Source organism: Delphinapterus leucas, chromosome 3 (genome assembly GCF_059928025.1).
Source record: "Delphinapterus leucas isolate spDelLeu-1000000601 "Yukka" chromosome 3, BTC_Dleu_Yukka2, whole genome shotgun sequence".
In the NCBI taxonomy this organism is placed as follows: Eukaryota; Metazoa; Chordata; class Mammalia; order Artiodactyla; family Monodontidae; genus Delphinapterus; species Delphinapterus leucas.
Window position 1 is genome coordinate 53,726,193 of NC_143131.1, and position 23,379 is coordinate 53,749,571.

The following is a 23,379-nucleotide window of genomic DNA, read 5'->3' on the forward strand; positions in this document are numbered from 1 at the left end:
ATGATAAATGTTGACAGGTGCCTCATCTACATTGACGTATGACAAGATAACCAGTATGGCTAGGGTACAGACTGGGTGGAAAGACATGGTGGGCGATTATGCTAGAACAAAGTCTGTCGCTGGATGACAAGGCACCTTAAATAATATTTTTAAAGGACATGGATTTGATGCTATGGGCAAATGGAGAGCCATTAATGATTTTAGTGAAGGAGAGCAACATAACTGGATTTGTGTTTAGAACTAAAATACTAGTTAAGTATAGTCTAGTAAGAATGCTGAGAATGAATTAGAGAGGGAAGCTGAGGGAGAAAATGGAAGCAAAAAAGTAGGAACCCATTTATGGGTTCCTACATCAATGACCTAAACAAACAAGGAGCCTAAACTAGGGCAAAAACAGTGAAGAAAGCATATCCTGCCCTTTTTACAAGTCCTCACTGAGGGGAATGGAGGCAGATTCTTATCCTGAGAGTGCTCTCCTTTGAACAAGAATTCTCTTCTGGCTCAACAAGATGGGGATGTAGCCAAAGTGTCCAGTGTACTTCTAGACAGTGTGGAATAGATTCACTTACATTTGTGTATGACTTTTTTTTTTTAATTCAGTTTGTTTAAACCAAAAACAAAAATTAAAAACAGGTCACACATTCTCCCATTCCCCACTCCCTGTCTCTGGCAACCACCAATCTGTTCTCTGTATCTATGATCTTGGGTTTTTATTATTATTTATTTTTTAGATTCTACATATAAGAGAGATCATAGGGTATCTGTCTTACTCTGACTTATTATAGATCCAATTACATTTGTGTATGACTTTTAAAAGACACATTATGGTCCTGAGAAAATTACCTCTATCATAAAAGAAACACTATTACTGTCACTATCCACAGATCAATTCTCCTTAGAAAAGGGACTGAATAACAAACTGAGTTACCAACTACCAAAAGTCAAAGTGTCTTTCAGAAAGAAAATAATGCACTGTTTACCCAACCCTCATTCTCTCCCTTTCTATCCTTGCTAAGTAGTTGTTCTTTTACTTCAGTTGTACTTGCACTAAACACACTGGGCCATAAGAAAATAGACTCTCATTGCCATGAAGACAATTAATTAAAAATCAATTATTATTAATAATAATACATGTATGTATATGTATACATTTCTTTTTGATCGGCATCTTTCTTTCCTTATCATATTGGTCATTTACTGTGCCACGTAGCTAGCTGGTACATGTTTCTAGTATCGTACTTACCACACATACAACTTTATATGCACTTAAAACATCGGTCTCCCATATTAGACTGTCTCCTTGACGATAAGGCCTACATTTTACTTATCTTTTGACTTTAACACAGCCTGGCAAATAATAGATGCTCAATAAATTTAATCTACGTCTTTGTTTACAGTGGTAGTAACAGTTTAATTTCAGAGGAAATAGAAACAATAAAATCTGCAGAAGAGAGCACTTATTCCCCCCAAAACATTAATTCACAGCCTTGTGAAAGGTGGATAGAACCCAACCGAGGCCTTAACCAGAATCAGAGTATGGAACATCACACTGACAGGGGAAAAGTCCAGATAAAAATATGAGGGATTTTTACACTCTAACTTGTTGAGGCAATCCAGTCCAGCTCCTTTACCTCTGCTGCCACTAACCTTAGAACACAGATCTGGCACATTCTAGACACAATCAAGTATTACTAAAGGAGGTGGCTCTTTGGGGTTTTTTTAAACACAATTGTTCGTTTGTTTTAAAATCACTTTACTGAAGTATGATTGACATGTAAGAAGCGGCACATATTTAATGGACACAACTCAGCAAGCTGGGGGATAAGTATACACCCGTGAAACCGTCACCACCATCAAGGCCACAGACATATACATACCCATCACTTCCCAACATTTCCTCTTGTCCCCTTTATTGGTGTGTGTGTGTGTGTGTGTGTGTGTGTGTGTGTGTGTTAAGAACACTTAACGTAAGATCTACCCTCTTACTAGATTTTCAGTATACAATCCAGTTAGCTATAGGCACTGTGCTGAACAGTAGGTCTCTAGAACTTATTTATTTTGCATAACTGAAACTCTGTACCCTTTGACCATTACCTCCCCATTTCCTCTTACCCCAGCCCCTGCCAACCACCATTCTGCTCTGTGCTTCTATGCATTTGACTATTTTAGATTCCACATTAAGTAAACACAATTGTTTTGATACATAAACTTGCTGCCAAAATGTTTAGTGTTCAACACTAACACTTATTTAGAGAGATAAATGGTTTAGTGAAAAAACCCACCACAGCCTTGGAACTCGGGACTCTCATTATCATTATTAATCTAGAAAAAAATCTAATAACCTGGGTGCAGTAATTCATCTTACTTTTACCTCAAGATTTTCATTCATGAAACAAGGATTATTATATGTGATCCTCCTTTCAGAAGGTTATACTCAGGAATAAATCATAAAAATCTAAAGAAATTCTATATACAATTTTGCTCCACTTTAACACCAAACAATAATAGTCTGTTTGGTACTGATAAGGAGAGGGACAAGCGAAGAATTCTCAATAATACCATATCCCATCTACATAGCACTTTATACTAAAGCTTCCATATGCTATATTACCTGCCATCACTAATTCTTGACAAATCTAATTGTCTTGACAAATCTATTAGATAGAGGGGGCAGAGATCTCCACCTAAAAGACTTAGAAATTAAGATACAGACCAAATGAGTGAGATGCCCAGGATCACTTGATTCAATTCATCAATTCAATTGAACAAATATTTTTTGAGCACCTATCATGTATCAGGCACTTTTCTAGGAGCTTTGTATATAACAGTGAACAAAACAGAAAAGATTCCTGACTGCTTGGGGCTGCCATTGCAGTGGGGGATGGAGAGGCAGACTGTAAACAATATACTATACAAAGTAGAACAGGGTGAAGAGGATGGGAGCATGGGGAGCAGAGCAGGGACGCAGGCTGCAGATTCAATGGCATGCTCAGGGAAGGCCTCATTCAGAAAAGAGGACTTGAAGGAGATGGGGATATTACCGTTATCTGGGGGAAGAACATTCCAGGCAGAGAAAACAACTGGAGCAAAAGCCTTTAGGAAAGAGCATTTGGTGCATTTCATTTGGTGCATTCAGAGTGAGGAAGCTAATTTGACTAAAGTCAAATGAGAAAGAGGAGGAGTCTGTGAACAACACATCACAGAAGTCCAAATTATATAGATCCTTTAAACAATGACTGAGTAACATGAAGAGTCACTGCAAGATTTTGAGTGGAAAAATGATGGAATCTGACACAGTTTGTTTTAAAGGATCACTGGTTGCTGCATTTAGAAAAGTCAATGAAGCAGCAATTATAGAAGCAGAGAGACCAGTTAGAGGCCATCACAGTAAAATAAATACTTAGTTCTATCCAGGGGTAATATCAGTGGAAGTGGGAAAAAGTCAAGATATCCTTTGAAGTCACAGCCAACAAGATTTACTGAACAGTTAGATGCAGAGTCTAAGAGAAAGACAAGAGTCCAGAATGATAACAAAACTTTTGGCCAGAGCAACTGAAAAGATGGAGTTGTCATCAACTGAGTTGGGGAGGCTGTGGAATAGAACAGATTTTGGGTGGGAGGATCAGGAGTTCAGTCTTGGAAATGTTCAACTTGAGGTGCCTGTTAGACATATAAGTGGAGATAACTAGTAGGCAGTTAGATATAGAAGCCTGGAGTTCAGAAGAAAGGTCTGACCTGAGGGTATACATTTGAGATATCAGCATATACATTTGAGAGATATCAGGCCAAGAAGCTTAACTGTATCATCAAAAAAGTGAATGCAGATAATGAAGAGAAGAAGATCAAGTACTGGACCCTGGATATTCCAGGTGAGGGAGAACAAGAGGAACAAGCAAAGGAAACAGAGAAAGAGCAAACAATGAGATTAGAAGAAAACCAAGAGAGCATGAGGTATCCTGGAAGCCAAGTGAATAAATAAATAAATAAATAAATAAAGTATATGGGTGGAGCTTTATCAGAGGCAGCTAATAAATCAGATGAAGACTGAAAACTGACCATTGAACTACCTAACACAGAAATTGCTGATGACCTTGATGAGAACAGTATGAGTGGAGAGATGGAGGCAAAGGCCTATCTGGAGTGCTTAAGAAAGAGTAGGAGATGGGACTTCCCTTGGTGGTCCAGTGGTTAAGAATCTGCCTTCCAATGCAGGGGATGCGGGCTCGATCCCTGGTTGGGGAACTAAGATCCCACATGCCACAGGGCAACTAAGCCTACGCACCGCAACTACTGAGCCCATGCGCAATGAGCTCTGGAGCCCACATGCCACAACTAGAGAAAAGCCTGCGAGCCACAACGAAGAGCCCACACGCCACAGCAAAAGATCCCGCATGCTGCAACTAAGACACAACGCAGCCAAAAATAAATAAATAAATAAATATTAGGAAGGAAGGAAGGACAGGAGAGGAATTGCAGAAAGCAAGTACAGACAATTCTTTCAAAGAGCTTTCCAGCAAGAGACAAAAAAAGCAGGCAATATTTCAGTGGGGGGAGGGGTAGGTAGTAGTATGGCAAGAGTAATTAATTGTTGTTTTTGAATTTTTAAGAAGGGAGAAAGTTTATATTCTGATGGAAATGATCTAGAAGAGATTGAAAATTTGCTCATGTAAGACAAGGAGGGTAAAATAACTAGAGTGAGAGCCTGGAGTAGGTGAGACAGGATAGAATCCAGTTTGCGAGTAGAGGGGTTTCAGTTAGAAAGGACAATGGATAGTTCATCTATGGTATCTTAGCCTGGGCTTCTATGACAGAATACCATAGACTGGGTGGCTGATAGTTCTGGAGACTGGGAAGTGCAAGATCAAGGTGCTAGCAGACTCAACATCTGGTAAGGACCTGCTTTCTGGTTCACAGACAGCACCTTCTTGTTGTGTCCTCACATGGTAGAAAGAGTGAGGGAGCTCTCTGGGGTCTCTTTCATAAGGGCACTAATCCCAGTCATGAGGACCCCACCTCTTAATACCATCACACTGGGCATCAGGTTTCAACATACGAATTTTGGGAGGACACAAATATTTAATCCATAGCATATGGTAATAGTTAGACAGGCAGACAGGCAGAGTATGTGAGTATAGATGCTGGTAGGTGGGTAGATGGGGCACAGAGAGTCTGTGGAAGTTGTTTTCTTATTACTTCAATTTTCTTGATGGAGTAAGAACCAAGGTCATCAACAAAAAGTGAGTACGGGGGAGGAGGTTTGGGGTTTTGAGAAGGCATGAGAAAGTGTTAAAGTGCTCATCTAGAGAGCAAAAATATGAATGAACTTGGAACAGAGGGCAGCATTAAAGGTCCACTTGAGGCTCACGATCATGAACTCAAAGTGGGACTAGTCAGTAAAGCTGGGTGTTTCATTCCATCTATACAAAGTCACATGGATATGGGCATGGAGTAGGTGGAGAGCTGGATTCAAACAAGGCTGGGTTTTACAAGAAAGGGAGCCATATACACCAGCATGATTATAATAATCAACAATGGAATTTAAGCTGGGTAAGAAGAGGGGTGTGAAAAGGTAAGGGATCAATAGCTTGGAGGTATTGGTAGGTCAAAGAATTGTTGGGGTAGGGATTCTATAGGGAGTGAGCTGGAAAGACAGGCAGCAGAAGTGAAATGTTTAAGATAGAGATTAGGGAGAATAACAATAACAAGGTCTAGGGAAGAGTTTCTCAACCTCAGCAACTACTGACATTTTGGACTAGACAATTCTTTACTGTTCAGGACTGTCCTGAGCATTTGTAGTATCTTTAGCAGTATCCACGGCCTCTACCAACTAGATGTCAATAATACCAGCCCCCCAGTCGTAACAACCAAAATACCTCCAGATAATACAAAATCGCCCCAAATTGAGAACCACTGGTCTAGGGTATGACCAAGCAAGTGAAAGTGGTTGAGATCACTGGAGTACAGAAGGTCAAGAAACCAAGTGGGAGAGAACTGGAAGAATCAGGTATGAATGTATTACAATTGCCAATAATTAAGATAGGAGTACTGCCAGAGAGACAGTGCGCAGGAGCCACGATAGTCAAAACATGAAGCAGATGTCAGCAGATGACAGTAATTAGGAGTGAGTGACATAACCTGATGACAAGGCTCAAAGCTGATAATACATCAGCTTCACTGTAGTGGTAAAGCTGGTATGAGAACTTAGGCTCCTCTCCTAGGGCTTTTTTATTTTATTTATTATTTATTTATTTATTTATTTACTTTTGGCTGCGTTGGATCTTCACTGCTGCACGCAGGCTTTCTCTAGTTGCAACGAGCGGGGGCTAGTCTTCCTTGCGGTGCACAGGCTTCTCATTGCGGTAGCTTCTCTTGTTGCGGAGTACGGGCACTAGGGCATGCGGGCTTCAGTAGTTGTGGCACATGGGCTCAGTAGTTGTGGCATGCAGGCTCTAGAGCGCAGGCTCAGTAGTTGTGGCGCACAGGCTTAGCTGCTCCTTGGCATGTGGGATCTTCCTGGACCAGGGCTCGAACCTGTGTCTCCTGCACTGGCAGGCGGATTCTTAACCACTGCGCCACCAGGGAAGTCCTCCTAGGGCTTTTTTAAATGTCTAGAAGGTGGGCAGACATTTCCACATGATTTCATGTTCAATTAAATTAGACTCAGAGAGTCAAAAATAGGGGTTGGTCAAAAACAATTGGCACCACTTCTGAATGCCATATATAACACACAACTGAAGGCACATAGTTTTGGCCAAATACCATCCTAAAAATAGGACACAACATCTTGGTTTTTTAAAAACTCTCAATTTTCTTTCTGGCCCTTAAAAGTATTATACTGCCTTTGATGAGAAAAAAAAATCTTTTATTAAATGATTCCATTTATCTGTTTGCTACAGAGCACCATAAACAACATTTTCCTTAGATAACCAGTCGCCTTTATCTTCACATAGTCTAACCATCGAGGAGGACAAAAAGACCCTAATGGACTGATTGCAATCTCCAACTGTGTGTCACCAGCTCCTCTCACTGCCACCTGGAAAGATAATCTCACCAGATTGCAAGCAGATTTAGAGCAAATGCCCAATTTTCATCCCAACTTCCTAAAAGCATATTCACAAGGGAAGTACTTGTTGAAATTAATAGATGTGTCCCCTTTAGACAAGAAACAGCTCGAGATGGGCAATTCAAATTGTACTTTTATTAAATTCTCTCAAATGTACTGTCTCATTGCAATAATTAAATCTTTAGGCCACAAGGAAGCTGGGCTCATTGAACCTCCACAAGCCCAGCTGCAGAATTCTATCTTGTTATGGCTATACTGAATTTAAATTTTCTAATGCATAAACATGAAGCAGAAAAGATGGTGTCAAGGAAACATGTGATGCTATCATCCAAGTCCTGCTCAACTTTACAGATTACTGAATCTAATATTTAAAGCTAACATAGATAAGGGTGAAATCCTCTTATTTCAAGTCCCCCAAGAGGAAGTTATCAGAGCTTAATAGTGATATAATTATTAGACTTGCATAGTGCTCTTATGATGACTAAGGTGTTTTCATATATTGACTCTAAACTGGATGCTTTCCTATTAGGAAAAGACAACAAGATCTTCAAAGTAAGAACCAGGATTTAAATCTCAGCTTTGTCACATATTAGCTGTGTTATATTACTTTATCTGCTTTCATTTACTTATCTGTTGAATGCGGATAATAACTAACTTAACAGTTACTGTGGAGAAAAATTTCCCTACAATATGAATAGCATAGTTCTGACACATAATAGTTGTTCAATAAATAAACAATAGTTGGGCTTCCCTGGTGGCGCAGTGGTTAAGAATCCACCTGCCAATGCAGGGGAAATGGGTTCGAACCCTGGTCCGGGAAGATCCCACATGTGACGGAGCAACTAAGCCCGTGCGCCACAACTGCTGAGCCTGTGCTCTGGAGCCCGCAAGCCACGACTACTGAGCCCACGAGCCAAAACTACTGAAGCCTGCGTGCCCTAGTGCCCGTGCTCCACAACAAGAGAAGCCACCGCAATGAGAAGCCAGTGCACTGCAACGAAGAGTAGCCCCCACTCACCAAAAGCCCACGTGCAGCAACCAAGACCCAATGCAGCCAAAAATAAATAAAATAAAATAAAATAATTTTTAAAATAAATAAAAAACAATAGTCCTCTTGTTGTTAATTGTAAAACACAAAACAAGCCTCAGAGAATGAAAACACCATAACCTTATTGTAAGGTCTCTCTCCTTGAAAAATCTACAAAATGTTCTGATTTTGATACAACAGATCATAAAGTCACGCTTATAGCTATTTTAGTCTTTATTTATAATTATAACACAAATGAACATAGAGAACAGGTACCTACCTTCCAAACTCTCTTGCTCATCTGAAGTATAAGCATCCATCTGACTTTGTTCCCGTAAGAAACGAATAACTGCATAAACTAGGTGCTTGATGGATGACATTTTAAAAGTTTAAACACTTTTCCTTGATAAGAAAAAGGAAAACACTGAAATAAGTAATTTTAAAGAATCAGTGAAGGTTATAAATCACAAGGGTCATAAATTACATTAAAAGTAAAAAGTCTGTATTATATTCACTCCTTTCTTTTTAAAGAGTCAAGAGAGCACAAAGTATAGATATGCTAATGTATGACATTTTCATTTACACCCAGTAATATTAGGTTATGTTAAAACTTGCAAAAGTAAAATCTTTCTCAAAACGTGTACAACATAGCTTAAATTCTCACTGAATAGTTCACTGTCTCTTAACAGTTTATATGGTACAGATCCAGAAAAGGACAGGGGTATAGAAGCAGATGTAGAAATCCCCAAAAGGCTTTAGTACTAAGTTGAGGGAGATTTCATACTGCTGACTCAGAAGCTGATCCACGCTGAGTATTTTCCTCTGTTTCATGAGATTTTTTTCAAATGTATGCACAATTTACACTCCACCTACTTTTGTAGGTGGAGACAGTTATGTGATGAGAAAATATATTAGGGAAAGGTTGTTCAGCCATTGGGTGTCATTTTTAATAAAAATGGCATTTCTATTTAATCAAGACATGTCAGAAAATCATTGCCTAAGACGATGGATACTACAAACCGACCAATGCTCTCTGCAGTAGCTGTGCTCTCATGGACAAACTGGAAGCTCTGGGTCATGTTCATTCACATGGAATACTATCGCATCCAAACAGTGGCGCAGGGCCATCATGCATTAATGGCTTATTTCCAATAAATCGAATCATCCATCTGCTCCCCAGGTTCCCTAATTCAAAGCCAGGGTGTGGTACCCACCACTAGGACGTTTATTATTTGTGTGCTTATTTTAAAAGCGAGCCCAGCCAGTAGGCCATGGGGCTGCAAGTACTAAATAAGGCCCCAGGGCAGAAGGGTGAAAAAAGAATGGTGTGGGGGGGGGAGGGGAGCGGGGGTGCGAGGGGAAATGGAGAAGGGCAACCTCCTCCGGGCTTCTCCCCCTTCCTCTCGCCAGAGCACATCGACCTCCATCTCCCTCCCTTCGGTACCCAGGCCTCGCCTTGGCCCTGACGGGGTTTGCTGCGGGTGCGCGGTGCAGGCCCGGTCTGGGGCGGCGGGAGACGGACCCCTCCCATACAGAAGCCCCTTACCAGGGAAAAGGACGCGAGACAGTGGCAGCGGGCCCGAGGGCGTCGGTAAGTCGGTCCGCCGCCCCGCTGATTCTCCGGGCTTGAGCCTGGCTTCGAAGCGCAGCACTGCGAGCGGTGGCCCAAACTTCCCCGGCCCCCAGACCGCCGCCGCCCCTTAGCCCACCCAGCTGTGCGCTTCAACCCAGCTGAGGAGCCTCGCCAGAACCGCCCCCGGGGCGGTGCAAGACGCACAGGGCGGGACGCTGAGCGGGCGCGGGGCGGGGCGGGGCCGGGCTCAGGCCGGGGCGGGGCTGAAGTGGGCGCCGGCTTGGGGCTGACGCACGTGGGAGGGTTCAGGCGGAGCTTGCCGCCGCCGCCGCTCTTGTCTCTCCTGCTAGGCCGCTGCGCAGCTTCCCGGCGTCCCGAATCCCTCACCCCCAAACCGGAGGAGAGCGCGCCCTCAGCTTCCGTCGCCTTTCGGCGCTCCCATGATAGCCCAGTGCTTTTCGGCTGTGCGAAGCCTCCACAGGTACCTCCCGTGCGCGTGTTAACCTTGACCTTGGGCAGAGCGGGGTCTTCTGCCCCGTCACTGCCAGGCGCCTCCGCCCAGCCTTTCCAGACAGCACCCCTCCGACGCTCCTGGAACCCTCCCTCCCCACAGTCCGCATGGTCTACCCCGAGGGACACCTGGCGCGGGAACTTGGGGCCACCTTTTCTTCATCCGCTCCCTTGAGAGGGCGTCCATTCCCCTTTGTTTGGGACTGCTTCAGCTGCAAGCAGTGAGACTGGTCCCAGGCCCAGCCCAAAACGAATGCAGAAAGATGGTCGGGATAAGTAAATCATTAGACTTTCGTCCCCATCCAGAACTGCAGACCTGTCGTTAACAGTGCCAGCAGCTGTAGACTCGAATAACAATTCTCATTTACCTCTCATGCACATCGTTAGCATACACATCGTTTAACACTCGCACAAGATGCAGCCGCTATGATTTTGCTGCTTATTTCCGTCCATGCTTTCTAATTTCCTTTTTATTTACTTCCCATAAAACATTCGGCCTCTGGCCGGGGCTAATTGACTTGGCCCCAAATGGAGGAAATGATTGCTTGGACACGGTTTGGTGCAGCCCCAGCTGCTGTTTTGGACTGCTTCCTTAGCGCCCTCGCCACACCCCTGTGCCATAGACCAGTAGCAACATGGTGAGAGAATTAAATTCTTTGCACGGATGCGCTGGATGGAATGGTTTTCAGAAACAATGCCACTACCACCCGCATTCCCAAATCTAGCTTTGAACTGAAAATCTGAATGAAGAACCAACAGAAAAAGGGAAATATGTGTTTCTTGCTAGATCCTTATAAAACCTTTAGAACCTAGCAATCAGCCTGTAAGCTTTTTAACAGTTTTCTGTTGTACGTTTCCACTCATCTGTGTGGAGCCTTAGGCTACTCAGTCCTTATAGTTTTGGCGCATCTGGGGACAGTAGTGATCATAAAGAGTTAGTGTGATGATTTTGACCATATTTCAGGCTGTCCTTTTAGTCTGCAGGCTGCAAGTGGTATAGCTCTCAAATGAAGCTATACCAACAAATGAAGAAATATATATCTTCCTATAACGCAGGTGTGAGAAGAGAGAATAAATTTCATATTTGACAGTAGTTCTCAAACTTTTTAGTCTCAGGACCTCTTTACCACTCAAAAATTACTGAGGACCTAAGAGCTTCTGTTTATGTGGGTTATATCTTTCCTTATTTACCATATTAGAAATGAAACCAGGGAGATTTTTTAAGTATTTATTAGTTTATTTTTAAAACAGTAATAAATTCATTACATGCATAAATAACATTTTTAACAAAAAATAACTATTTTCCAAAACATCTCCAAAACAGTCAGTGAGAAGATGGTATTGTGGATTTTTTTCCTTTGGGTTTTTATTTTTAATTGTGGTAAAATATACATAAAATTTACCGTTTTAATCATTTTAAGTGCACAATTCAGTGGCATTAAGTACATTCACATTGTTATGTAATCATTACCACTATCCATCTCCAGAACTTTTTCATCATCCCAAACTGAAACTCCTCATCATCCCCTCTTCCAGTACCTGGTAACCACTATTCTTTCTGTCTCTTTGAATTCGACTATTTTAGGTACTTGATACTAGGGGAATCTTACAATATCTGTTCTTCTGAGACTGGCTTATTTCACTTAGCATAATGTCTTTAAGCTTCATCCGTGTTGTAGCATGTGTCAGAATTTCCTTCTTTTTTAAGGCTGAGTAGTATTCTGTTGTATGGATATACCACATTTTATTTGTCCACTCATTCATCCATGGACTTTGGGTTGTTTCCACCTTTTGGCTACTTTGAGTAATGCTGCTATGATCATTGGCATGCACATTTCTGTTTAAGTCTCTAATTTCAATTCTCTGGGATAGGTACTTAGAAGGAGGATTACTGGATCACAGGATAATTCTTTGTTTAATTTTTGAGGAACCACCTTACTGTTTTCCACAGCAGCTGTACCATTTTGCACTCTATTGGCAAAGAACAAGAGTTCCAGTTTTTCCACATCTTCATCAACACTTGTTTTATTTATTTATTTTTAAATAAGAACCATCCTAGGAGTGGCATTGTTTTGCGTTTTTGCAAAACAAATATGTGACTTAATAGAAGGTAGCTGGATTCTTACATCTGCTAACACGTTTATTCTGTTGCACTGGTTCGTTTTGGTGTAAGAAGATGAAGAAAATCCCACCTGTCATGTAGTTGGAAAAAGAAAAGTATTTTAATTTTAATAGACGTTTTAGATAATCATGGGTGTTCTTTGATATCACATCAAAGTTTGACAAGGTGTAGTTTTTATAAGAATGGTTGCAATGTGAAATATGAAACTATCAATGTACTTTTTCTTACTGTTACGTTAAAATCCATAGGTCTGTCTTACACTTGTAATGAGTCTCTTACCTATGCATGATTTTGTAATATCAAACGCTATTCATTTGGAAAATAGTGGCTCACTGTGTTATACATAGCTTCCTAATGTTGACATATTTTACATTATCAAATAATCATATTCCTTAATATCATCATCCCATCATAAAAGTCTTCAAATACTAGAAAGCTGGCAAGCTCATGGTGGCAGATACAATTTTTCAAAATTCTAATTTTCATTTGAAAGCTGAAATTTTATCATCGGTAACAAATACTATCAGTTGTTTTCCTTGAAGTGACAGCCTTACTATGTTACATTTTTGAGAGGCTTTCTGCAAAACACTTAAGTCTGGGTAACCATGGTTTGTCTGTCAGTCATTTTTTCAAGTATAAATGGTGTTCCATGAGAAAAGCAGGTATTTCAGTTCACAATTCAGTCAATTGCACAAGTGCTTTTAATTTGCACAACCAAATCCTCTGGACAACCATTGTACTCAGGTATTCAGCCGGTGCACTTTATGCCTACTTTGCCACACATATATTTAATGATTGAGATTTAATAAAATTAATAATTTTTACTATCTCATCAAGGACATTCTAAAGTGGAATTTACATTATTTTTAGCATGAGGGAGTGACAGTGAAGAATATAATGACTACTAGGACAGTTTGGTGTCATTGCCTTGATTTGTTCTAAGGTGCCAACAGTTTTATCTACCATTGCTTTTCACCATCAGTGCAGACGTCAACCAAGTGAAAAAGGTAAATAATGTCTTAGTATTTTTATGAAATACTTTCAACCTCACATACTCCTTGAAATGGTCTCAAGAACCATTCCCCATAGGATTGCAGACCACATTTTGAGAACCACTGGTATGTGTTATGCATATTCTTTGTTTATGCATGGAAGAAAATAAATGTAAAAAGCCGTACAATTATTACTTTTTTAGAAACTAGCAATCTACCATAAATATATTAACTATTTTTTTACTTAAGGGCATATATTGCAGTTAATCAACATACTCTACAGTAGTAGTAGTCATCCACCCATGGTTCTTGTGAGTGACTTAATCACAGAATCTCTGTTTCAAAATCTGTATCTTCCTAAAGGAGTCAGTACTTGACCGACCACATGGAAGGCCCTCTATGTACTCCTGATTTCCTGTTTCCTTTGACACTTGGGAATTCATTTTAGTGTTATATGAGTAACTAGGTTTTTACTCAACTGGCTTATGATTTCTCTTGGGTTTTCCTGTTGTTATAGTTGCTATATACTCGTTTCCCAAATCCAGCTTTGCAGCCAGGATCATTGATGGGGGTATTTAGCCAATTTCTTGGGAATAAGTAGACTGGGGATCTGAAGATTGAATTGTACTTGCTGTTCAGCTAACCTTGTGACCTTAATTAAATCACCCAATTTCTCGGATTTCTCTTGAATTCCCTTTTTTTTTTTTTTTTTTTTTTTTTTTTTGCCGTACGCGGGCCTCTTACTCTTGTGGCCTCTCCCATTGCGGAGCACAGGCTCCGGATGCGCAGGCTCAGCGGCCATGGCTCATGGGCTCAGCCGCTCTGCGGCATGCGGGATCTTCCCGGACTGGGGCACAAACCCATGTCCCCTGCATCGGCAGGCGAACTCTCAACCACTGCGCCACCAGGGAAGCCCCAAGACTGACATTTTTTTGAAAGACTTTTTCTTCTTATTAAGTGAAACAAAAAGGAAATCAACACAAACTGCAGTAAGTATAAGAGAAAGTCCAGCTTGCAAAATATGGATTTCTGACTTACCATAGCTTATTTTGGAAGACCCTGTTCTTTTCCACCTACTCTGAGATTATCTATACCTCCTGCTTAGCGTTCAAAAGGGCACCCTCTTTATTTCTCAGACACACTTAGCTGGTATCTTTGATACCTAATCTTACTTGCTGTCAAGACCAAGAGAAAATTCTTTTTCTGCCTCACATTGTAGACAGGGTTGTAGGGACTGAAACAGTTGACGGCTGCTTGCCACAAAGCATGACATGTATACTATAAGGCTACATTGTTAGATCTTATCATTCTAACACTGAAAATTATATATTTATACAGCTTTCACATCCTCATAGGAATTTTCTGGCAAGACACAGCATAAAGAAACACAAATTATTTATGTAAATGAGAAGAAAATGAATGATAGTAGATTCCAACTACCAGTTGTACAGCTTTTTTGAGGTCTCATATTCAGTCACTTTTTCATTTTACAAATATTTACTGAGCATCTGTTAAGTTATTGTTTAATCTCAGTACCACCTTATTCTAAACTATACAGCATTCCCTTGTAAATCCTCTCTTTTGCCATTGTTCTCTGTCTCAGTGAATGTCACCAGTTACCCAAGTCAAAAGCCTTGGAGCTGTTCCTGGCCTTCTCTCTGTAACGTTTCCGTCAACTCCCAAGTCTTCAAATTCTTTCTCTTTTCTCTATTCGAGGTACCACCGCTATAATCCAAATCTTTATCATCAGTCTCAGCCTCAGTTTTTGCTTCCTACTAATATACTTTCCTTATGAAAAAAGAGATCTTTATGAAACACAAATGTGATGTGTCACACTCCAGTTTAAAATTCTTCTTTTGATTGCCATGAATCTTAGGATAAAATCAAAACTCTTTCATATGCTTTATAAAGCCCTATACAGTCTGACCATGACTTAGCTCTCCCAGCTTCTCTTAACTCAATGTTTCAGCCAGAGAATTCATATCCTCATCTCCTGGCGTTAAATTAACACATGTTAATATCTAATTTGGAGTATGCTTCTCTTCCCCTACCTTTCCACAGCCTAGCTAATACTTGTCATTCAACTTAAAACTTATTATAGGGCTTCCCTGGTGGCGCAGTGGTTTAAAATCCGCCTGCCGATGCAGGGGACACGGGTTCGTGCCCCGGTCCGGGAAGATCCCACACGCCGCGGAGCAGCTGGGCCTGTGAGCCATGGCCGCTGAGCCTGCGCGTCCAGAACCTGTGCTCCGCCAACGGGAGAGGCCACAACAGTGAGAGGCCCGCGTACCCCCCCCCAAAAAAAATGTTATCACAAATGCATGTTTCCCTAAGCAATATATGGTTTAGTTTCACATGATGGAACTAGTTTGACATGGCTGTGGTTCACTTTTTTGGTTGTTAGGTCTTTCCTTGTGTGACCATTCCAAAATTTATTATCCATTTTCTCGTCAGTGGGTTGTTCCCAGTTATTTGCTATTATAAGCAATACTGCTATGAATATTCTTGTATTTTCTCCTGATACATATGTGCAAGGGGAAGACCTAAGAAAAATTGCTGGGTTTGTAGGACATATGTACATTCTCAACTTTACCAAATGATGTCCAATTCTTTTCCAAAGTGGTGATGCTAATTTACTCCCTCTCGCTGTATATCCTTCATGAGTAGCCATTGATCCTCCATCCTTAGCAATTCTTGGTGTTGTCAGACCTTTTACCAATCCAAGGTTGTAAAATGGTACCTCTTGGTTTTTTATGTATTGCTGTGTTTACTAATGCGTTTGAGCTGTTTTCATGTTTATATGCCATTTGTATTTTATGCCTGTTAGTGTCTTTTGCCCATTTTCTTATTTGCTTGTTTATTTTTTTCATATTGAATTTAAGTACTATTTATATATTCTAGATACGTTTCATTTGATTTCCATTCAAAAGTACATATTTATAGTGTATTTTACCTATGCCAGCCACTGAGCTAACTCTGAGAATGGAGCTGTGGACATGACAGATTATCCCTGTCCACAAGGGTTCATGCCCTTACTCTGTTTAAGGACTCAGAAAGCAATCAAACATATCTCTAAAGCAGATTGGGATAGATGCTGTTAATATCAGCTTAGTTTGCACTTCCTCAGGGTCAACTTGCCTGACTCCTACTAAATTTGATCCCTCTGAATACTGTAAGTAATTCCGTAGCATACACGTTATTATTAATAGTGTTTGTCTTCCACAGTAGTTCACAAGTTTTCTGAGATCAGGAGCCTGATTTTTTGTTGTTGTTCATGTCTGTACCTCCAGCATTTAGCATGGTGTTGTTCCCAGAGTAGTTGCTTAACAACCATATGTAGTGACTGGATGGATGAAAAGATGTCATCAGTGGTAATAACTGAAAATTCAGCATTCATTCCTGATATCTAAGGAGTATAGGCCTAGATTTGGCATTTTTATATTGACAATGACAGTATAACTTCTAGTAGGAAGTAAATATTTCAAACCCTATAGGAAATAGCTCATTGTGAATTTCTTTATGCAAAAAAAAAAAGTTGCAAGAGGAAATTTATATCCAAGTATTAATTTAGATCTAGTCGTGTAATAAAAAATTACAGAGTAGTGTGCAGTAGGAAGCTAACCTAACCAACAGACTCATAGGAATTTTGAGTATATACTAGGTGATATGAGGCAGAAGAGAAGCCATATGTTAAAAGACATGATCTTTGTCATATTCCCTTGTCACCACTGAGGGCATTCAAATAGTGACTTGGTGCCTTACAGACCAGTTGGTGGATCTGTAGAGTAATAGCCTAATTAATGAATACTCTATATATTAATATACATTAAGATATTAATAGCAAAGCTCATTCTACATTGTCAACCTGGATATGAAAGAAGTTGAAAGAGGTGCTAGTTTCTGAAGTACTGGGTCAGAAGCAACCAAGCTGAGAAGTTAACAAAGGTGAACTTCTCATGAGTGGGTGTGGGGTCAGCCCAGGGCAGAGAAACCAGACTCTCTGGACTTGTATGACCTGGGAGTTACTTGGTACTGGGGAAACACATGACATTAAGCAGAGTATAATCCTGAGAAAAGCCAAAATACTTAACTTGTTGTACAGACCAGGAAGGTAATGACATGCAGCTTGCCCTACTTGGTGGAAGAAGTACCCAGGAGAACCCAAAAAAGCCATGATGGTGGATTCATATACTGGAACACATCTCATTCCTGCTCTATTAGATCTAGACCCTGTGCTGTAAGTACTATACTCCCATAACTGCATAAAAGAAACTGAAGGGAAGTAAAAACAAAAAAAACTTGCTTAGAATGGCAAAAAGGACCAAGGCTACTCAGTAAGATGTATAACAGCTCATCAAAATGTTTTTAATGACACTGAAAAATTGTAAAGTTACAGAAATGATGGATAGTAGAATGTGGTTGATTGAAACCTATACATAACTTTCAAATCTTCATTCACTCATGTCACAAATATTGGCCAGCCCAATATTTGCTTGTTGAAATTTACTTTGTACTCCCCCTCTTTACCATAATTAATTTGTGATTGCTTACCTTAAAATACACCTTAAGATTAATAAAGGGAAAAGAATATTAGGCAAAAAAATGTTTAAACATTAGAGCCAGTCTAATTCTTTTAACTGGGTTCAGAACTGTTAACTTTCTGGCAGTAAAGGCAAAGGGAAAACATACCGTTAAAAATTATCAGAAACAGAGTTTTTCCTGGTACTGTTCGTGAGATAAATTTATCATGTGGGTGCATTATACAGGGGAAATTGAGTGAATGCAATGAATAATAGCCTCAATAATACTTACATAGTAAATGCATAAGTAGACTTTGTATGGGCAATTTCTTATTCTGATCTTTCTTAAAAGACCAAGGCAGTACACGCTAGTAAGGGTGATAAGGCACATACATAAATAATTATAATACAAGATGGAGGGTGATAAGTACCACAGAGAGTAATAGAGAAATTGATATGGGAGTTCAGAGGTAGGAGAGATTATTTTCAGGATAAAAGGAAGTGGCAAGGTCATAATTGGTCCTGGAAGAGTGGTAGGATTTGGACGTGTGAAGACCAGGGGAGGGAGTTCTCTTCCCCTCAGACTGTTTACCTGAATTTAGAAATAGGCACATTGAGTAAGTTGAGTGTCCAAGGCAAACATGCTAAAAACTAATGAAATGACTCCAAGAAAGAGAATGTACTACACCTTAAATTTATACAATGTTATATGGGAATTATAGCTCAATAAAGCTGGAAAAAGAACAAAGCTCAGTATGTAGAGATTTACACCAAAAAAAAAAAAAAAGGGAAAGAGAATCTGCAGGGACTTCCCTGGCAGTCCAGTGGTTAAGATTTCACCTTCCAAAGCAGAGGGTGCGGGTTCGATCCCTGGTAGGGGAGCTAAGATCCCACATGCCTCAGGGCCAAAGAATCAAAACATAAAACAGAAACAGTATTGTAACGAATTCAATAACGACTTTAAAAATGGTCCACATCAGGGCTTCCCTGGTGGCGCAGTGGTTGAGAGTCCGCCTGCCGATGCAGGGGACACGGGTTCGTGCCCTGGTCCGGGAAGATCCCACATGACGCGGAGCGGCTAGGCCCATGAGCCATGGCCGCTGAGCCTGCGCGTCCGGAGCCTGTGCTCCGCAGCGGGAGAGGCCACAATAGTGAGAGGCTCGCGTACCGCAAAAAAAAAATAAAAATGGTCCACATAAAAAAAAAATACATTTAATAAAAAAGAGAGAAAATTTGCAAACCACATGGCGTTGGAGGCAGACCTGGTTTCAAATGCTTGTGTAATCTCACTAAGCTTCGGTTTCTTCAACCCTAAAATAGAGATAACATTTACTACCTCCTACAGTTTTTGTAAGGAGCGCAGGAACCATTGTATGTGAGAACATCTAGCACAGTGTTTGATACCAAGTGAGTCCATAATAACTTATAATTTGCTCCCTTCCATTCAAGGTAAAAGAAAGTAGTTCTAAGGACTTGGATTTTTTTTTTTTTTTTTTTTTTGGCTGTGTTAGGTCTTCGTTGCTGTGTGCAGGCTTTCTCTAGCTGCGGCGAGTGGAGGCTACGCTTCGTTGCAGTGCGCAGGCTTCTCATTGCAGTGGCTTGTTGCGGAGTACAGGGTCTAGGCGCGAGGGCTTCAGTAGTTGTAGCACATGGGCTCAGTAGTTGTGGCTTGCAGGTTCTAGAGCGCAGGCTCGGTACTTGTGGCGCACGGGCTTAGTTGCTCTGTGGCATGTGGGATCTTCCCGGACCAGGGCTCAAACCCGTGTCCCCTGCATCAGGTGGATTCTTAACCACTGTGCCACCAGGGAAGCCCTAAGGACTTGGATAATTAAGAACTGACTAGGGATCTTCTTCAACTTATAGTGGAGTTATGTCGCCATGAACGCATCTTAAGTTGAAAAGTCAAAATACTTTTAATACACCTACCTACCAAACATCATAGTTTAGCCTAGCCTACCTTAAATGTTTTCAGAGCACTTATATTAGCAAAAGCCTATTTTATAATAATGTGTTGAATGTCTTGTGTAATTTGTTGAATACTGTACTGAAAGTAAAAAACAGAAATGTGTGGTTACAGAATAGTTGTATGTGTATTGGTATTTACCCTCATAACTGCATGGCAGACTGGAAGCTGCGGCCCACTGCCACTGCCCAGCATCATGACAGAGTATCGTCCCATGTATCTCAAGCCTGGGAAAAGATCAAAATTCAGAGTTTGAAGTATAGTTTCTACTGAATGCATATCGCTTTCACAGCATCATGAAGTCAAAAATCTTAAGTCTAGCCATTGTAATTCAAGGACTGTCTATACTTGTGAATATTGAAAGTCACAAATGCTTTATCAGTGACTGGGGGGAGGCTATAAATGACCTACTAATGAAATTAGTAGTGAAAAATTAAAGTTCCAGAGGATCTCAACTCACTATAACACCATTCTAATCGGGAGGAGATTCTTAATAGTATCAAGTATGAAGTCTTATATTTAAGCTAAACACATCACCTATCTGAGAGCAGGATGATGTAAGAGCAGCACATGGGAAAAACTTAGAACCTTGAGTTGTTTTCGGTTTCAGTATGAATTAGCAGCTTGATGTGGCTGCCAAAGAACAAGAGAGGAAAGAGCCACTAATCAGATGACACTTTAAGTCTTGGGTGTTAGTTGCCAAATGCAGTGGATACTTTTCAGTCCTGATTTTGCTTGGTCTCCATGTAACATTTACACTGTTGGCCACACATGATTTCTTGACTTCCAGAGAATCAAATTCCTAATTTTCCTTTATTACAAGGAATCCTCAAATTTCTTTCAAGCTTCCTTTTCCTGACACTTGCCTCTCAAGCCCTAGTTTTTCTCAAGTTTCTATTCTTAACTTCTACTGTAAATCCCTTTTTTTGTCTCCTTTCTTTGAGCAGACATACATGCTGGAGTCTCTCCCACACACCCTGCTGTCTGAAACCTTCCCTCAACCCACCTGGTATGCACTTTTCCTTTCTATACTTTTCTAGATTTCCCCAGTGTTCTTATCTACATGCTGTTCTTAGATGCCCCAGTCCATTCTAACAATTGTACATCTGAATACATCTACAGCTATGTCTCCCACCCGGAGCCCTCCTCTTGCCTTCAGGTTCATATATCCAACTGTCAGGTCACCACAGCTTCATACCCTGGCGTATGTCATAAGCACTGAAAAAAATCAACATTTCCGAAACTTACCTAGCAGTGTTTCCCCAAACCTGACCTTGCATTTTCTATTTGCAAGAGTAAATGTGCTATGTTCATTTGCTACGGTCCCACCCACCAACCCACCCACCCAAACTGGAAACTATGACATCCCGTCTTTGCCAGTTTTACCTCTTGAATATTTCTTGAACCCATTGTTTCCTCTTCCACTCCCACTACCACTTTTTTTAAAAATATGTATTTATTTATTTGGCTGTGCCGGGTCTTAGTTGCGGCACGTGGGATCTTCGTTGCTATGTGCGGGATCTTCAGGATCTTAGTTGTGGCATGTGGGCTCTTAGTTGCAGCATGCAGGCTCTTAGTTGCAGCATGCAGGATCTAGTTCCCTGATCAGGGATCAAACCAGGGCCCCCTGCATTGGGAGTGCAGAGTCTTAACCACTGGACCACCAGGGAAGGCTGCCTACTACCACTTTTAATTTAGTTGTTCATCCATATTACTGAAGCCTCCTAACTGACCTCCTTTGCCTCCTAAAATGGACCTTTCATACTTCCCACAGCTGTTAGAGTACCTAGCTAAAATGCAGATCTTGTACATACACACCTGTGTTCACAGCAGCACTATTTATAATATCCAAGACATGGAAACAACCTAAATGTCCATCAACAGATGAATGGATAAAGAAGATATGGTACATATATGCAGTGGAATATTATTCAGCCATAAAAAAAGAATGAAATAATGTCATTTGCAGCTACATGGATGGACCTAGAGATTATCATACCAAGCGAAAGTCAGAAAGAGAAAGACAAATACCATATGATATCACTTATATGTGAAATCTAAAATATGACACAAATGAACTTATCTACGAAACAGAAACAGATTCACATAGAGAACAAGCTTACGGTTGCCAAGGCGGAGGGGGGTGGGGGAGGGATGGATTGGGAGTTTGGGATTAGCAGATGCAAACTCTTATATAAAGAGTGGATAAACAACAAGGTCCTGTTGTATAGCACAGGGAACTATATTCAATATCCTATAATAAACCATAATGAAAAAGAATATATATGTATAACTGAATAACTTTGCTGTATACCAGAAACTAACACAACATTGTAAATTAACTATACTTCAATACAAAAACTAAATAAAATACAGATCTTACCTTCTCACTCAGGGCTTCGATACAAAGTTTAAGGTCTCCAACATGACATAAATAAACCCATGGAATCTTGTCTATCAACCTCACCAGCCTCATCTTTCTCTGATTCCCATCTCTAACTTCCAAATTGGTTGTAATTCTTGCAATACACTCTACCAGTGATTGAAAATGGGCCTTTGCTAATCCTGTCCTCTATTCCAGGCTTGCCCTTATGCTTCTTCACATACCACACCCCATCCTTCCCTGGATAATTCCTGTTGATGCCCCCTCCCCAAGAAGATTGCTCTGATTTCCCAGTCTGAGTATTGTTTCTCTGTCCAGCTGTAACATCTTGTATATAATTCTGCAATTGCATTTACATGATATTGTTGTTATCTGTGTCTGATACACATAAGATCAATAAGTATCTGCTACATTCATTTTAGTATGTTTTTCTGCCATACTAGCCAGTAGGGTCCTTAAAGCCTTATTCATCTTTTATCTTTAGCAGCTAGCTCTGTGCTTACTTTCCCCAGAGCTCCAAATGCATGCTCCACTTCTCTACTTGGATATCTTACTGACATTATAAACTCAGCATGTCTATAATTGAATGCCTATAAAGCTCCAATTTCCCCCAGTCTTCCCACTCTCTCCCCAAAAAAGAAAAAGAAGGAAACATTCTAATCTGCTTCTCCTCCTGAACCCTCTAGCTGTCACTCACATCCATGCAAAGCCAAAAGTGGTCATCTTAGACTTCCTCTCTCCTCCCACCCTCGTCTCACCAAGTCTTGTGGGGCTGCTTTTGAAAGATTCAGTCTAGACCCTCCAGTTCTGAAACTCTCTTGTTCTGCTGGTAAGCAGCAGCTTGGCTTATACAAAATAATATAACTTTGGGGGGTTGAAAGAAGCAGCTTAGTAAATAGTTAAGGTTTCAGACTCTGGAATAAGATTGCCTGGTTCACATCCCAGATCTGCCACTTAGTTGTGTGACTCTGGCATGATTGTCAACCGTTCTCTGCCTCGGTTTCTTCATCTATACAATGAGGATTAAATGAGATAATGCATTAAAAAAACAGCACAGTGCATGGACATAATTAGCACTTCATAAGTGCATAAATGACTTTGTATTATATTCAGGTGGGTGCTTTTCTTTGCTTTCAGTGTGACTTCCAAACCTCAAGGACCTAAGGTTGGTAGTTATTCATCCTTCATCTTTGTTAGGAAGTGTTTTTAAAACCTGCCTTTTGTCT

The 23,379-nt window shown here is 40.6% G+C and overlaps 2 protein-coding genes across 3 annotated transcripts in view; one reads left to right on the forward strand and one right to left on the reverse strand.

Annotated features, from left to right (window-relative positions):
- Positions 1-9,885, reverse strand: part of SGTB (small glutamine rich tetratricopeptide repeat co-chaperone beta) — a 53,683-nt gene extending 43,798 nt beyond the window's left edge. The window contains exons 1-2 of the mRNA XM_022596523.2: positions 9,637-9,885; positions 8,371-8,492 (exon numbers count right to left, since the gene is read on the reverse strand). Coding sequence (XP_022452231.1) covers positions 8,371-8,470 — 100 coding nt within the window. The 5' untranslated portion in view covers positions 8,471-8,492; positions 9,637-9,885. The remainder of the gene's footprint in view (positions 1-8,370; positions 8,493-9,636) is intronic.
- A 75-nt stretch (positions 9,886-9,960) lies between these two features.
- Positions 9,961-23,379, forward strand: part of NLN (neurolysin) — a 109,415-nt gene continuing 95,996 nt past the window's right edge. For both annotated transcript variants that reach the window (XM_022596360.2, XM_089908910.1), the window contains exon 1: positions 9,961-10,144. In XM_022596360.2, coding sequence (XP_022452068.1) covers positions 10,104-10,144 — 41 coding nt within the window. In that variant the 5' untranslated portion in view covers positions 9,961-10,103. The remainder of the gene's footprint in view (positions 10,145-23,379) is intronic.